The sequence below is a fragment of the Pongo pygmaeus genome, chromosome 6 (assembly GCF_028885625.2).
Source record: "Pongo pygmaeus isolate AG05252 chromosome 6, NHGRI_mPonPyg2-v2.0_pri, whole genome shotgun sequence".
Lineage (NCBI taxonomy): Eukaryota > Metazoa > Chordata > Mammalia > Primates > Hominidae > Pongo > Pongo pygmaeus.
The window spans coordinates 129,623,293-129,641,578 of record NC_072379.2 but is presented as its reverse complement, the minus strand read 5'-3'; the positions used below and the strand labels follow the sequence as shown (position 1 = coordinate 129,641,578).

Below are 18,286 nucleotides of genomic sequence, written 5' to 3'. Positions count from 1 at the left end.
TTTTTGGTGCTAATTGGAACTGGTGTGTGTGGGAAATAATGCTGTTTTTTAATTTTGATTTTTATGTACTCATTGTTAGTATACAGACCTTGTATTTTGAAAACTCTACTAAAATGACTTCTTAGTTCTATGAACTTTTGGATAGCTGCCTTGGGATTTTCTTAATAGACAATAATATCTGAGAATTGAAGTGAGAGAGTGAACATCCTTAGCTTATTTCCAATCTTAGGTGAAAATCATTCCATTTTTCACTGTTAAGTACAATGTAGGTTTTTTTGTAGATGCCATTTATAAAATTAAGGACATTCCTTTCTACTCCTAATTTTCTAAGAGTTTTTTAATCATGAAGGAATCTTTAATTTTGTTAAATACTTATTCTACATCTATTGAGATTATTCCAGTGCTTTAAATTTGATTTTTATGCTTAGCTCCCTAATCCACCTAGAGTTTATTTTTTATACATGGGAGTGATTTTTTTTTTGTTTTGAGACGGAGTCTTGCTCTGTTGCCCAGGCTGGAGTGCAGTGGCACAATCTCAGCTCACTACAAGCTCCATCTCCCGGGTTCATGCCATTCTCCTGCCTCAGCCTCCCGAGTAGCTGGGACTACAGGTGCCCGCCACCACGCCTGGCTAATTTTTTTGTATTTTTAATACAGACGGGGTTTCACTGTGTTAGCCAGGATGGTCTCGATCTCCTGACCTCGTGATCTGCCCGTCTCGGCCTCTCAAAGTGCTGGGATTACAGGCGTGAGCCACCACGCCCGGCCGTGGGAGTGATTTTTATTTTCCCCCAAATGATTAACTGTTGAATACTCTTTAATAAATTGTCTATCATTTCCCCCACTCACCTTTATCATATACTGAACTCTCACGTATAAATGGCTGTTTCTATATCACCTCCTTCTTCCACCAATTTACGGGTCAATTTCTATGACAATACCACACCGAATCAATTCTAAAGCTTTATGAAATGTTTTAATACCTGCTAGAACAATGTTATTCCTCCTATTTTTTTCTCATCCGGATGAATTATTTTGCCAAATTTTATACAGAAACCTGCTGCTATGTTGAATGAAACAGTCTTAAATTTATAAATGTTTTGTAATAATTGTCTTTTATAGCATTGAGTTTTTCTGTTAAGAAACAGTGTGTTTCTCCACGTATTCACATCTTTATATGAGAACTTTAATTCAGCTGTATACTTTTCTTCACCAAGATCTTTATAGAGTCACCCTACCAAAATCTTACTAGCTCTCAAGTTTTTCTGACATTTTCCTTGGATTTTTCTAGGTACATGGAAATGTGCATCTGCAAAAAGTTACAGTTTTGTATATTACTTTCCAATACGTATTCATCTTCTTTCTTGGCTTTTTCCCCATTGTTGTACTGAATGGGATGTCTACTTTAATGCTAAGTGGTACTAGTAAAGGCTACCCTTGTATTGTTCCTAATTTTAATGGGAATGTTTCAAGTATTTCATGGTTAAGCATTATGTTTGTTGTAGATTTCCGCTGGAAACCCCTTTTCAAATATAAGATGCTTTCTTCTATGACTTCTTTACTAAGATCATTTTTTAAAACCAGGAATGTGTGCTACATCTTATCAACTGCTTTTTGAGGTGCCTATTATATATTTTCTCTTCAGAGAATACAATGAATTCTATTAATACGCTTTCACCATCCAACTACCATTCTTCTCCTGGAAAAAACTCAACTTGGGTATGATGCACTATTTTTAAAATACACTTCTAGATTTAGAAATTTTTTACTATGTTTGTGAGAATTAGTCTCTTTTTTTTGGATCCTATCTTTATCTGATTTCAGAACTAGGGTAATAAAAAAAAACAACCTCTTATGAATTGAAAAATTGTTCAATCTGTTTTATGGACTGTGACCATTATATAACATGGGAAATACCTATTTTTAGTTTTGGTAGCTCCAGTTGGCAAAACTACTTGGATCTGGTGTTTTGTTTTAAGTATACCTTTGATTATTTTTCCATTTATTTTTAGGTAATGGTCCATGGAGCTTTGCTCCTTACTGAACCACCTTTGGTAATTTGTGCATTTATGGATCAAACATTTTATCTTAATTTTAATTATATTTATTTAAAGTTGTACATAGTAATATTTGGCTTTTTCCACATTTCTTGATCCTTATATTAAGTATATCTTCTTTTTTTTTCTTAATCTGATTCACCAACCATTCATCTATTTTATTGGTCTTGCCAAATAAATAGTAATTGGTTTTATTAATGAAGCCCATTTGGGGTTTTTTTAAATTTCATTTATTTCTACTATTTTTGTTTTGGTTTTTTGAGATGGAATTTCGCACTTGTCACCCAGCCTAGAGTGCAATGACATGGTCTCGGCTCACTGCAATCTCTGCCTCCCGGGTTTAAGCGATTCTCCTGCCTCAGCCTCCCTAGCAGGGATTACAGGCGCCTGCCACCACACCTGGCTAATTTTTGTATTTTTAGTACAGACAGGGTTTCACCATGTTGGCCAGGCTGGTCTCAAACTCCTGACCTCAGGTGATCCTCCTCCCTCAGCCTCCCAAAGTGCTGGGATTACAGGCATGAGCCAACATGCCTGGCCAATTTGTTTCTACTTTTATTTCTTTGGACTTATTTTTCCTGTTCTTTAACTCTTGAGTCAAAAACTTAGCTTGTTTATTTTTACAATTTCTGTTTTCTACAAGCACTCGAGGCTGCAAATCTTTCCATTTGTACCACTTTGGCAGTACTCACAAATCTTGGAATGTAGTGTGCTCATTTGTTCATTTCTAAGTAGTTTGTAATTTCAATTTTAATTCTTTTGTAATCCAAGTTAATTAGAAGTGTGCCTTCTCATTTTCAAGAGGATAGTGCTTTTTCTGTTTGTTGTTTTTTACTGTCTTCTTGTTGTTAAATAATAATTTTATGCATGTGGTCACTGTGTAGGTTGTATAATTTCTACTTTATAGAATCTATTGAAATTTTCTTTGTAAATATTCCACGTACATTTAAACTGAGTATATAAAACTTCTTATGTTATTAGAATCTTTTTTATCCTTATTTTTTTTCTACTTGAAATGTTAATCTGGTTTGCTTTGTTGACATTTTCATAATATATCTGCTTTTGTTGTTCAATTTTAAATTCCTGGGTCATTTGTTTTAGATAAACAGCATATAGCTTTTTAGGGTTTTGAATTTTCTGCCCTCCCTTCTCTATTTTTTAAACTCAGTATGAGGGGCTCTATCTTTTCATTTGGTTGGTTAATTCACTTTGTGATTATTGACACTTTGGACTAACTCCTGCATCTTATTTTGTGTTTTCTATTTACTGTACTTTGTTATTGTTTCTCCTTTTCTCCTCTTCCTTTTCTTGAACTGAGGACATTTTCCTTATTTAATGTTTTCTTTTAATGGTTAGGAAATTAGGTATCTTATTTCAATTTTTCCAGTGGTTACTCTTTCATTTGGTAGCACATATTTAAAATTATTTGATAAAATCAACATCTTCAATTACTCAACATGACTAGCTTCTCTCTGAACAAGTCAGGAACCTTTTCACGCCTCTACTTTTTTCCTTTGCCCTTTTGCTACCTCCCATGTAAAGACCATTAGGGATTTTAATTCCAGAATGTCAGATGGTTGTTATTTCTCTCTTTCCTTCCCTCCCTCTCTCTCCCCTTTCCCCCCAATCAATGATTATTTTAAATTATGCTGTGTTTTGTCACTGGGTTCCCTGTCCCCTGTGCCTTCCTCTTTGATTCATTTTTTCTTTCCAGAATACGATGTTTAGTTATTGTTCCAGAGAGGGTGCTTGAGTGGTATATTTCCTGAACCTGAAAACTTCTGAAAGTGTTTTCGTTTTGCTCTCACACTGAATGATGGGTTCACCTGGGTATAGAATTCTAAGTTCAAAATAATTTTCCCTCAGAACCTTGAAAGCCTGGCTCCACTGCAACCACATGGCTGGAGAGGAGTGTCCCTCCTAATGGCCAAGATGCCCCCTGCTATCCTTTATTCTGGAGAGCAGAATAAAGGGGGAGTCCAGCCAGACGTTCCGAGGGCTGCATCCTCAGTCCACTCACTTATTTGGCAGATATGTTTTGTGTATCTAATATTCTGGCTGTGTTCTGCGATTTAAAAAAAAAAACATTTCACACACACAGAAAAGTACAGAGAATAATATGGCAAACAGCACTGTACCTATGCTCATATTGACAAATCTCATTTACCTAATTTGCTTCAGATTTTTTTAAAAATAAACAAATAACAAAAGAATCTGTTGAAACTCCATTCCCTTTCCTCTTGTACCAGAGATACTTACTGCTCTAAATTTGGTATTTATCACACCTGCTAATGTATTATACTTTTAATGTATGGGTATATTATGGACATATATGAATAATATGTGGATAACAATACATAATAATGAATACAGTGCTTACTACACGCCTATGTGTGGTCTAATCATATTACATGTATTAACTAATTAGTACAACCCAAATAAAGTAGATGTTATTCTCATTCCCTTTTATGAATGAAGCAAAGTAACTCAATCAAGGTCATGTAGTTGGTGAGTGATGGAAGCAGAATGTGGCAGTCTGGCTGCAGAGTCTGTACTATTAACAATTATAACGTGTTGATATAGTAATTATGATCATGTATTTACGTTGTGTAAAAGATATCATATTTGACACAGTCTTCTAAAATCTTAGATTTTTTTCATTCTATTTACTAAGCAGAAAGCATTATCCATGATCTAACTAGTTTTGGTCTATCTATCTAATCTAATCTAATCTATACATCTATCTATTTATTTATTTAGAGATGAGGTCTTGCCCTGTCGCCAGGCTGGAGTGCAGTGGCACCACCATAGCTCACTGTAACCTCGAACTCTTGGGCTCAAGTCTCCCAAGTAATTGGAACCACAGGCTCACGCTGCCACACCTGGCTATGATATTTATTTTTATTTTTTTAAGAGACAGGCCTTTGATATGTTGCCTCACTGCTTATTTTTATTACTGTGTAGTATTGCCTTACATTTTAATGAATAAGTTGCTTCAAAAATTTGCAGCAAATGGTGCTCTGAACGTATTTGTAGAAGTCTCCTAGGGTCAAGTACAAGAATTTCTCTACGGCATATAACTAAGGTACAAAAGTTCTAAGTTACAGAGTATGTATGAACACCATCATCTTGACAGGTTATCATCAAACTGTTGTGCCAATTTCTATTCGCTTCATGGGAAAGGAGAGGGTCCTATGCCTCATGCTGAGATTTGAATCTGGCTTGTTAGACTCCAAAGTCACCACACATACTGCTGAACTATTGAGCTATCATACTGCAGAATCTTAACACCACCCACTTTTTTTTCTGTCTCATACAAACATCTCAGTTGGACCTTTGCTCTCAGTCTCATTATATAAAAATATTTTCCAATTATTTGCTATGTGTCTTTACCTTCTATGTGCCCACAACACTACAGGCACTGAAAAAGTGTTTGAAATTCACCAAAGAAAAGCTCATCTGTTTTTCATAAGGTCACATATAGTTCATTTAGACTTGTAAATTAACATGAGCGTGAATGTCACAGGAAAGAAGTTCAGCGATCTAAAAGAAACCTGACAGCTAAGAACATAGAGGTTTTATCAAGAATGGAAATTGAACTTTAAAAAATTAGATATTAAATGATTAGATTTCCTAAAATATAAATCTTTGTTTTTACAGTTTGACACAAAACAATCAGTTTTAAATATATTTAGATAACATCTTGTGATCATTATAGTAAAAAACTATTAAACAAATAATTATACGTGGCATTTTGAAAAACTCTACTAAGAGTTACAATTTCTGTTCTCCAGAAACATATGTATAAAAACACATAGCTTTAAAAAATCCCTTTTATCCTGTTGCCCAGTCAGGGTAGCTGGACTTCATTGAACTATAAAAACATCAGACTATCCTGGCTACTCAGGAGGCTGAGGCAGGAGGATCGCTTGAGCCCAGAAGTTGAAGACCAGCCTGGGCAACATGGTGAGACTCTGTCTCAAAAAACAAAAACAAACAAAAAAAAAGCAGCATCTGACTCAGATCCAAGAGCCAACTTAGCTTCCCTATCTCCAAGTGTCCAAAAGCAAATTCCCAATTTCCACCTCCTATATCCTGCTTCTTCTAAAGCCGTCCCCATCTCAAAATGGAAACTATATTCTTCCAATTACTGGGCTGAAATCCTTGCAGTCATTCGTGAATCCTCACATTCTCTTATACCCTACATCCAACACCTTAGCAGATATCCCTCACTCTAGCTCCAAACAACATCCCGGATCTGACCGCACCTCACCACCTTCACTGGTCTAAACCACCATCATCTTTGTCTTGGAATTCTGCAATGGCATATTAACTGGTCTCCTGCTTCCACTCTTGTTTGCCATTGAGTCTACTAGCCACACAGCAACCAAGGTGAATCAATCCTCCTTAAGACTTCCCATCTCCCTCTCCACATTGTTTACAAGGCCCTACATGACCTGCCTTCCACTCAGCCTAGGCCCTGAACTCATTCTTCCCTTCCCTTAGTCTGTTTCAACCCTGTGCTAGGCAGAATAATAGCTCCCCACAGATGTCCAGATCCTAATACCCAGAACTCAGATGGAATAAAAGTTACTAATTAGTTGATCTTGAGATGGGGAGATTATACTGGATTCAAGTGGGACCAATGCAATCAGAAGGGTTCTTATAAGCAGAAATAAGAAGGAGAAGAGTAGATCAGATTTATGCAAATCAGAGAACGACTCCACCCATCACTGCTGCCTTTACAGAGGGAGGAAGGGGTCCAAGAGACAGCTGCTTCTAGAAGCTAGAAAAGGGCAAGGAAACGAATTCTCACCCAGGATCTGCAAAGAATGCAGTCCTGGTGATCTCTTGATTTTAGTCAGTGAGACTGATTTTGGACTTCTGAACTAAAGAACTGTGAGAAACGGAATTTTTGTGTTTTAGGCCACTAAGTTTATGGTAATTTGTTACAGCAGCTGTAGAAAACTAGTGCAAGCCTCTAAGCTGCCCAGCACCCCACATGCTTCTGCTTCAAAACTTTCGCACTTCCTATTTTTCTCTTAAATTTCTGTAAGACTACTCCCTTCAGTTCACCTCATCGTAACGGTCTTGCCTAACCCCCATACACAAAATAACCCCTTTCAGAACTTGCTATCTCACTGCCCCTGTTTTACTGTTCTCCACAGCATCTGTCACTGAATATCTGAAATACTATGAATTTACTTACTTGCTTGTTATCAGGCTCTCTCACTAGGATGTAAGCTCCATGAGGGCAGAAACTGCTTTGTTCACTGCTCTATCACCAGTGCCTAAAACTATGCAAGGTGAAGAACAGTAAATATTTAGTAATATTTAGTAGAATAACCGCTAAATATTTGTTAAATCAATGAATGCCTGTGTAAAAGAAGGGATACAGTTTATATTGTGGGTGTCGGGATTCTCAGAGGAAGTGAAAATGGATGAATGATACATAGGAATTATTCAGGCAAAAAGTGAAGGCAAGAGCAGTTTAGGTTTAAGAAGCAGCATATGCAAAGATTTTACAGTTTGAACATTCGAGGAATTAGTGTTTTCAAAGGCCAGTGAAAGCTGGAATACAGTGAGTGAGTAAGAGGTCAGGTAGAAAGGGAAATAGGAGCCAGATCATTGCCCCCCGTTTTGAATTTGTCTTAACTATGACAGGAAGGTTTTGATGACTTCACCATGTAGCAACTATATGGGGAAGACACTGGAATGGAGCAAGAGTGAAGTAGAGGAACTAGTTAAGGGAACCCAATATTATGACAGTTTAATCAAAAGCTGATGTTGATTTGGATTAGGGTACTGGCAGGAAAAATGAGAAAAGAGATGGTCAAGACACATTTTGAAAGCAGAATAACCAAACTTGAAGGTTAATTAAATGTTGGGGCTGATGGAGAGGGAAGTGTCAAGAATGACCCCAGTTTCCTGGTTTAAGGAGCAGGAGTGGATGAAAGTGCTGTGTACTAAGACAGGGAAGAATACAGTAAGAGTAGATTTGGGGTAGAATTTGACTTTTTAATCTATTGTTTGAAATCTCAATGAGACACTCCAGGAAGGCTGGGGAGATGTCAAGTAGTTAAGACTCTCTGACATCTCTGGAAAAGAGATCTGGGCTAAAGAGTATAAAATTTATAAGTTCTTGGGATACAGGTGTACTTAAACCATGGAAAATGTTTAAAATTACCTAGAGAGAGTGGGTAGGATTGAGAGAAGGAGACCTAGGATACAGTCATGCAGAATTTTAAATTTCAGAGATTAGGTAAAGAGGTGGAATAAGTAATTAAGACTTAAACTGTTAAGGAACAGTTAGAAAGATGAAGAAAGCCCAAAAGAATGTAATATCACAGAAGCCAAAAGATGAGAATGTTTCAAGGATTGCTCAACTGCTGAGAGTTCTAGTTATTTGAGGACTGAATTTAGCAACAAGGGGGTCAATGTTAATTTTTTTCTCCTTTTGAGAAAAGAAAGCTTTGAAAATTACAGTAAAGTATGTAAAATATAAAATTTCTCACTTTAACCATTTTTAAATGTACAGTTCAGTAGTGTTAAGGACATTTGCATTGTGTGGTGCGTCAATGCTGATCCTGACAAGAATTTCTGTAGCAAAGTGAGGGTTCGATATTGAAGCAAACTTAATAATCCATGGAGGTAAGGAATTGGTGACAGAATATACTCGGCACTTCAGAAATTTGGCTTTCATGGGCAACCTAACTATGTAGCAGTAGCTAGAAGACAAAGGAGAGTTGAGAGAGACAGAGGGATTTTTTTTTTAGCTGAAGGTATTAATCCATTATTGAATGTTGATTCAAATTATTCTGTACAGAAGAAAAAACAGATGATGTTGGAGAGAGAGAAGGTATGTTATAGATTGTGAATCTTGAGAAAGCAAGAGATAATGGAGCTAGAACTAGAACAGACTAGCTTTTGCCAAAAGGCGGGAAGGAGAAAGGCAACAGATGCAAACTGGTGTGCAGTATTTCTAGGAATGTTTAATGTCTGTTTGGGATTAATAATCATAAATGAATAGTAATACTAATCTGTCAGCTTGTACATTCCTATTCATTTATTCTACTATATTTATGTAACACCTACTATGTACATCCCCTGAACTACTTGTGACCAAAAGAATGGACCAGTCAGCTGTTCAAGGCCTTCAGGAACATCTCTTTGATGTTGTTCCTGGAAGCTTCTGAATGGGCTTGGGAGAGATAATATTTTGGTAACATTTACTTCAAGGCCACAGTATATGCTGCATTAAAAAATTACCCTTATTCTACTTTCCTTTTCAAATAATCCCCAATTATACTTCCAGACCCAGTTCCTGAGAGGTTACACAAGGAGCACTGGTTAGAGAATAGTTCAAGTGATACAATGCCAGGGAAATCCAGGGACAGCACCCTTCCAAAAATTTCATATTTAAGAAATCACAGTGGAATTATAAAGTATTTAGCACTGAATGGCAATAAAAGCACTATTTTAAAAACTTGCAGGATACAGATAAAGCAAGGGAAATTTCTCTTTAAGGGAAATTTATAGCCCTTAATTATATATTAGAAAATAAGAAACACTGGAAATGAATTGATAGGTATTTAACTTGAAAAGCACTTAAGGTGCTAAGGAATAACACGTTAAACTCAATGAAAATGTAAGTGAGGGATTAATAAAAACAAATATAGAAATTAAACAAATATATACATTTTAAAAGAAACAGATATATGATCAACAAAAGCTGCCTACTTGTAAAGACTACAGACAAACCTCTATGTTTGTCTGAATATACAGACAAATCTCTATAAGTTTGTCTGAATATACAGACAAATCTTTGTTAAGACAAAAAAGAAAAAATAGAGAATTCACAAATATATGATATCAATAATGAAAAATAGGGTATAACTACAGACACCATAAAGAATGTTTAAAGAGAATACCATGAACCATATACCAACATTTTAAAGGTTTAAATGTAGTATCTAATTTTTTAGGAAAAAAAATAGTGAATCATCAAAATTGATTGAAGAAATAGAAAACCCAAAGAAACCAACAATCATTAGAGAAATTAAATTGAATTTTCAAAATATGATAGTTTCACAGATGAGATTTACCAAATAATCAAGGAACAAATCATACCTATCTCATCCAAACTGTCACAGAATATAGAAAAAGAAGGAAATTTCCAAATGCATTTTCCTTCTTGCACAAAGAGCAAGAAAGGAAAGTTTTAAACCAATGTCACTTATGAACATCGATGCTAAAATAAAATACACGAAGCACTGTATTAATAAATAACAGTACATTAAGGCAAAGCAGGGTTCAACTCAGGAACGCAAGGGTAGTTTCACATTAGAAATATCTATCAATGTGACCTGTCACTTTAACATAGCAAAGATAAAACCTGTAATCATCTCAATATCTTTAGAAAAAGCATTTAATAACATTTCAATATTCATTTCATGGTTTAACAATATTCCTACTTTAAGCATAAATGGGATAGAAGGAAACTGATAAAGGGTTTCCACCAAAGACTTACAACAAATATCATAATTATGACACGAGAAACATTTTCAATCAGATAAAAATAGGAAAACAATGCTTGTACTCACCCTTACTATTTGATGTTATATTGAAGGTCCCAGCCCATGCAAGGAGATAAGAAAGGGGAAAATGTATTAGGGGTGTTATTTATAGATAATATTATCATCTACATGAAAACACAAGAGAATCTACAAATAAACTATTTAACTAATAAGTTCAGCATGTTTGCCAACATTATCTAACACAGTTTTAAGGTTATTTCAAAATCTACAGGATCTCTACCAATGACAGTAGCAGCAATGACCAATTTAACCATTTAATAGAAAAGAGATCTCACTTATAATAGCAGCAAAAGCTGTAAGGTACAATAGGAGTAAGTCTAACAAAGAGGTACAATACTTTTATAAACAAATTATAAAACGTTATTGAAAGACATTTAAAAATCAGAATAATATTAATGTACTAGTTGGCTCAATTTTATGAAGTTGTCATGGTTCCCAAATTTTAACCTATAAATTTAACTAAGCAAAATACCAAAAGAGTTTTTCAATGCAACTTGACAAACTAATGCTAAAGTTAGTATAGAAGAATAGAAGTCCAAAAATAGTCTATACATTCATGAAACTAATAAAGCAGATTCTACAGGTATCAACATGGGTAGCTCTCAAAATCACATTGAGGGAGAAAAGCAAGTTGCAAAATGATGTGCACATTACCTAACAATTTTTTAAATGAACAAAGAGAGGATATGTCCTTCTACACATCAAGATTTACAAAGCCATAGTAATTAAGACTGTGGTATTGGCTCAAATTTGGTTTGATCAGCGGAAAAGGACAAACTAGAAACATATCCATGAATACATAGAAATTTAATTTACAATCATGGTGGCATTACACATTAATAGGGACACGAAGGACTGTTCAGTAAACCAGGTTACCACACGCCTTCCATATGGGGGTTGGGGGAAAAGGGAGGAGTAAAATTATTAAATTTCTACTTTACACCATTCAAAAAAAATAAGTCCCAGATAGATCAATCTCATGTGTGGAAGGCAAAACTTTAAAACATTAAGGAAGAAGACATAAGAGGCTACCTTTATGCATCAGGTATGGAGAGGTTTCTTTAATAATCCACAAATGACACTATAAAGAAAGAGATCAATGAATATGAGTAATTTTAAATTGTCTATAGTACAAAAGACATCAAAAGCAGTTAAAAGACAAGCCACAGACTGAGACAATATATTTAATGTTTATATGCATGAATTCCTACAAATCAGGAGGAAAAAAGATAAAACATACACGATCTACTGAAAAAAACGAACGAGGACTGTGAAAAAACAAATCACATACTTGGAAACCTCAATAACCAACAAACATGGGAAAAAATGCTTAACTTCACTAGCAGTGAGGGAAATTCAAATAAAACAACAAGATACTGTTTTTTAAAATAATCAAATTGGCAGGAATAATAAAAATCTGAATCTAGAAAGTGTTGAAGATCATGTGAGGGAAACATGAACTGTCACACACTGCTGATGGGTGTGCAAATTGAAGCATTTGGCAGTCTCTCGCAAAATTGAAAATGCGTGTGGAGCCCGGCGATTCCCCATCTAGGTAGATACATAGAGAAATTCTCACATATGTGCAAAGGAAACATGTACAAGTAGTACCAAAATATTGGCAGCAGTTTAATATTCATCAATAGGGGAATGAATAAACAGGACACATTTGTATGCATGGATCCACACTATACCAATTAAAATGAATGAACTGGGTCTATATTTATCAACACGAAGAGAAAAAATAAAAACATACCATGAAGGAAAAAAACAAGTCCAAGAATAATATGCACAGCCTAACACGAGGTTTGTACATTTAAAAAAATCATATAAACCAATATTCTGCATTTTATAGATTCACATCCAGTTAAAGTGTAAAACCCAGATTGGAAAGTTACATACCAAATTCATGTTAGTTTTTGCCTTTGGGGAAAAGGGTGGAGAATGGTATTGGGGGCAGTACAAGGGGACCTTCAATTTTATCAGAAATGTTGAATATTTAATAGATCTGAGGGAGATATGACAAAATGTTAACATATTCATTATATGAGACAGGTATATGGGTGCTTGTAATGTTCTCTCTGCATTTTAAATATCTTCACTTTTTTTTAAATAATAAAATTAAAACAGCTAGTAAATCATTCTATCTGATAGATTTTAATGTGTAGATTAATGAAGAGTTAATCGTCTAGAGGAACTTCAGAAAAATTAACTGTTTTGCAATGGAATCGCCTTAAAAATAATAACACTGACAATATTATTTAAAAACTGCTGAAATGAATAAAGTAGATTCTATAGGTGTCAACCTGGATAGCTGTCAAAATCATACTGAGGGAAAAAAGTTGCAAAATGATATGTATACTAGTGAACCATTTACTTAAAAATTTTAATAAATAAGCATGAATATATACATATATTTACATGTATAATTAGGTAATACGGGTATCAAAACAAATGCAGATTAAATAACCACTTTATAATACTAATTACCTAGAAAAGTGAAGAGGGAGAAAGGTGAATGGGACTGGGGAGGGAAATAAAGTGACATTCAACTCTATCTGTAATGTTTAATATAAATAAAAACATGAAACAACTATAACAAAAATTTCACATTTGATTATCCTAGGCAGTAAATACACGAACGTATGTTATTCTTGATACACACGTATTAATTTTCAAAAGAAAAAGTACTGAAGAACTACAAATAAAATGCACACAATTCACTCATATAAAAGCTTGTATACATCAAAAACTAAGATATGATTATTTTTAGAAATTATCCTGTTTGTTTTTCTATGTGGTTTCACATTTTTAAAAAGAAAAACGAGGGAAAAAATGAAAGCAATGAAGACACGTAAAAGAAACCGTATATGCATTTGATTATAAAAAAGGCAAACCTCCACAATCACAAAACACCATATGAGCATTCTATATCATGTGCTGCATTTCCTTACTTTTAACTTTCGTCAAAAGCAAATTACAAGATACTGTCTAATTGGAAACGTGATTTTCTATTATTAAAATGGTGGGAGTCCATTTTAATGTGTTTATCTCGCCGCTAGACTATAATTTATATCTCAGCGTTTAAATTTGTTTGGATGCCAGTGACAGGTTAATGCAGTTTAAACATGCATTTTTCTTTCGTTGGCTGAATAGTTAAATCGTTACCCAAATGATTTTAAGTTTCAATTTCAACCGGGAGAGGATTCCTTGCTTTTCCAAGGTTAAAACTGTTTCTGGTTCGAGATGCTATTAATTAATCGCTACGTAGCGGATCTATTTAGGGAACTGCTCCCGGCCCCGGGTTCACAGTTGAGCTGCTCAATGAGAAAACTTTTTTTGCTACAGACTTGGGGATATTTGCAATTTAGTCTGAGAGCGGCGAACGGGGAATGAAATGGAATTCCAGACCACTTCGCTAACAATCGCAATTATGAACGGAAAGACATGTCAGGTATTAGCCATTTTTTTCCTTAAAAAAAAAAAAAAACTTTCTGGGACTCCGCGGGACACCCAGCTGGCGACCGACCAGCGGGCGGCGGGCGGCGGGCGGCGGGCTGCGGGGAGGGGGGGCGAGGCTGCGGCAGCCCAGAAGTTCCGACCGGGGAGTTTCGCTCTGTTACCATTACCTGGCTCGCCGGCAGAAGAAAGAACGCGGAGACAAGATAATTTCTGAGGCTGTTAAACATGACTTAGCCGGGGGGCCGCGCGTTCCGAGGGGGTGTCCTGCGGGCCGGGGCGGGTCTCTGCCGCCCCCGCGGGCTCCGGTGCGTCAGGGGCGCGTCAGGCGGGGCGGGCTCCGCGCGGGCGGCGGCGGCAGCGGCGGCTGCGGCGGCTGCGGCAGCGGGCGGCGGGCGGCGAGCACCCGGCCTCCTGCTTCTCGCTCCGAGGCTGCGGGACGGACGCTCCCGGGAACTCCCTCGCCCGCGGCCGGCCGCGTTCGGACGGCGCTCGCCGGCGGCCGGGCGGTCTCAGCATGTCGGCCGCTGTGGCGTGCCTGGACTACTTCGCCGCCGAGTGCCTGGTGTCCATGTCCGCGGGCGCCGTGGTTCACCGCCGCCCGCCGGACCCCGAGGGCGCGGGCGGAGCCGCAGGCTCGGAGGTGGGTGCGGCGCCGCCGGAGTCCGCTCTGCCGGGTCCGGGGCCACCGGGGCCCGCGTCGGTCCCCCCGCTCCCGCAGGTCCCCGCCCCCAGCCCCGGCGCGGGCGGCGCCGCGCCCCACCTGCTGGCTGCAAGCGTCTGGGCGGACTTGCGCGGCAGCTCTGGCGAGGGCTCCTGGGAGAACTCGGGGGAAGCTCCACGCGCCTCGTCCAGCTTCTCCGACCCGATCCCGTGCTCCGTCCAGACCCCGTGCTCCGAGCTGGCTCCCGCCTCCGGCGCCGCGGCGGTCTGCGCTCCCGAGAGCTCCTCCGATGCGCCCGCCGTCCCGAGCGCGCCTGCCGCCCCGGGCGCACGAGCAGCCTCTGGTGGGGTCTCTGGAGGGGCCCTAGGGGCCGGCCCCGCCCCCGCCGCGGATCAGGTGCCCCGTAGGAGGCCTGTCACACCTGCTGCCAAGCGCCACCAATGCTCCTTCCCGGGCTGCACCAAAGCCTATTACAAGTCGTCGCACCTCAAGTCCCACCAGCGCACCCACACGGGTGAGCGCCCTTTCTCCTGCGACTGGCTCGACTGCGACAAGAAGTTTACGCGTTCCGACGAGCTGGCCCGCCACTACAGGACGCACACGGGCGAGAAGCGCTTCTCCTGCCCCCTCTGCCCCAAGCAGTTCTCCCGGAGCGACCACCTGACCAAGCATGCTCGCCGCCACCCAACCTATCATCCAGATATGATCGAGTACCGGGGACGTCGTCGAACTCCCCGCATCGACCCGCCACTCACCAGCGAGGTGGAAAGCTCCGCCTCCGGCTCCGGTCCCGGCCCGGCGCCCAGCTTCACTACCTGCCTGTAGGACAGTCATTGCTGTCAGTCTTACCCTCAAGGATGATCCCCCAAGCCGTTGTCCCTGCTTTCTCTCTGCCCATCCCTCTTTCCCAGAGTCATTACACCAAGGCACAGACTGGTTCCTCTGCTCTGAGGGTGGGTCCAGGCAGACATGTGGACTCTGGGGAGGTACTGGGGGCCGGAAAATAGCGGGAATTCTTGCAACGCGTATATCATCCTAAAAGTGGGGGTTGCCTCAGGACAGCCCCCAGGAACTGATAAGAAGGGATGAACTCCGGTACTCTCCAGAGTACTGAAGATTCTCCCCTCCCTGGAACCAGGGATGTGAAACTGGAATTCTCAGATGCCTGAGGAGCTCCCAGTCTCAAAGGACTCTGGTGTCTCACCCATCCACCAGGGCGGACCTTGGAGAGGGTGTCAGGGGTGGCAGTCTTGGAAATGTCCAGGACTGGGATGGTGAGAGGCCTTTGGAAACAGAAATGATTTCTATTTCTGTAAACAGCAATGTTTACTAATTTATTTTTACCATCTTTTAAATAGGGATCCCAGGTTGATGGAAGGCTAATGCCCTCCACTCCCCCAATTGCCCCAGCTACCTCTGCTAGGAGAGGCCACATAAGCTCCATGTAGATGTGTGGCTGGGAGATGCTTCTTGATGTCTGGGGTGTGAGTCTGTTTGCAGGTCCTATTGCATGATTTGGAACCCCGCGCTTGCGTCGTAGCCCTTCTCCCTATTTGGATTCCTACTTGAGGATGGTAACTTCCTGGCTCCCTCTCACGCTGAGATTGGTTAAACAATTTGAAAACAACCGTAAAGGCACCAGAAAGAAAGGGGTGGTCCAGACTAGTTCCCCCTTCACTCAGAGAGAAAACTCAAGCGACCTTAAGGTTGGGCGGGGCCCGAAACAAGACCGTTCATAACCATTGATAACTTTCAGGGAAATAGAGGCGTGTGGACACAGCTGCCCCACCTTATGTAATCTCAGGAGTGGTAGATTCTGTTAATTTCCTAGTGGCTAACTAGGGGGTTATTTCCCTCAGAGTCTGCAGATTTTCGTTTCTGAAACAGGTGAGTTGGTGGATGGGAGAGGGAAGGGTAACAGACTGGTTTCTTCCAAGGAGCTGGCTGCCTTGGATTTGAGGAAAGAGTAGCAAGGTGATAGCTGTTATCAAATAGGAGGAACTTTCTCCTCTGACCATATAAGTCCCTCCAAGTTATATCCTCAGGGCCCCTCTCCCAATAAGAAGGAATCAAACATCAACAGTATTTGTTTTTTCTATATGTGTCTCTGCTGCTGTGGATGAAATCATTGACCACTCTGCTTGTGTATGTATGAATGTGTATATATGTGACCCTTTCTTTAGAGATGAGGCTGAAAGGCATTTCCTGCCCTGGGAGATCCCCTCTGGCCCCCTCTGAATATTTTGCAATAGTCTATCACTGACATTTGGGGAAGATGCTGTAATCTCATAGGACCCTAACGGGCATCTGGTTAAACAAACTGCTTTCCCCTATTTTGCAGATGAGGATACTGAAGACTAGATAAGCTCAAAGTCATATGCTGGGTTGCTGGGAAGAGCCATGACTAGAACTTAGGTGTCTGGCCTGCTAAGTGACTCTTTCCCTCACACTTGATTACCCCATCTCTTCCTCCTCTCTGGGACCTTAGTCCCTCCCTCGCTCCCTATTCTGTATGGCTTCTATGTACCTTCACATGTTGATTGAATTTGCCTATTGTGTTTGACCCAAAAGCCCTTTTCTTAACTGGTTACGTTCCCTCCTTTCACACCATGTGGACATAAAGTGAGAATGACTTTTTGGCATCCTAGGAGAGACTTTCTCTTTGGACCTGCTAGGTTAATTTTCAGTGTGAATTCCCTTCTTTTTCTGGTCCTGGGCATTCCGGCATCCTCAAGAGAGTGAATGATACAAACATGGCATTGGGACTATACTAAGTGCTCCTACACCAAGTGAGGGAGGAGTCCTTAGAAAGGACCCAAAGAGTATGGCCTATGACCGTGAAAAGGTTCAGTATTTCCTAATGAAGGCTAAGCAGGGAAGCTGGGGCTGTTGAGTTACATGTGGGAGGAGAAGGCCCCCACTGTGACAGTGATTTTTGGTAGTGGAAGGAGTCCTCTCTTTGCTCTGTTTGTCTCTTCAGCTAGGGCTGGATAGCTAGGGCACTGTGGGTCCTATTGAAGACTACTGTTTCCTCTTTGTCCTTTTCAGTTGAAGATCTGCCATTGGGTAAGTGGACCAAAGAAGCTAACAGGAATTTCCGCTAACCATTCTGAAATTGGTTTCAAGAAAGCTTGGCTTTTCCAATCACCTGTTGATAAATAACTTTTGATTCTCAAGCTCCCAAATAGTGTCCTTATTTGGGTTCTTGTACATTGGGGACTTTTATCTGGGGATGGCCTCTGACAATCTCAATGTGACATGTCTTTCATTGGTAAAACTGACTCCTCCCAGGTCTTGAGGTGGTGGGGAAGGAGATACTCAGCACATACATGGGAGTAGCCAGATACAAGGTTTTAGGTAGGTCTTTCTTAGTCTGAGTATTATTGTTACCTTTTTCACTCCAGCAACCAGAGAGTTCTCAAGGAATAGTTAGTGAAATGCCATGAAAAGGGCTTCCTAATTTTATTGGTGTTTCTTTGGTTTCTTTTTGTTAATCAGATGTACTCACT

At 39.7% G+C, this 18,286-nt stretch overlaps 1 protein-coding gene across 1 annotated transcript; it reads left to right on the top strand.

The window, feature by feature from the left end:
- Nucleotides 1-14,459: 14,459 nt before the first annotated feature.
- Nucleotides 14,460-17,962, top strand: KLF14 (KLF transcription factor 14). The gene has a single exon (XM_054496879.1). It carries the CDS (start codon nt 14,631-14,633, stop codon nt 15,600-15,602), a length of 972 nt encoding a protein of 323 aa, XP_054352854.1. The 5' UTR covers nt 14,460-14,630; the 3' UTR covers nt 15,603-17,962.
- The last annotated feature ends 324 nt before the right edge of the window (nt 17,963-18,286 follow it).

Excerpts from the sequence above, each read along its gene's own strand:
- KLF14 (XM_054496879.1), top strand. The coding sequence starts at position 14,631 with ATGTCGGCCGCTGTGGCGTGCCTGGACTACTTCGCCGCCGAGTGCCTG.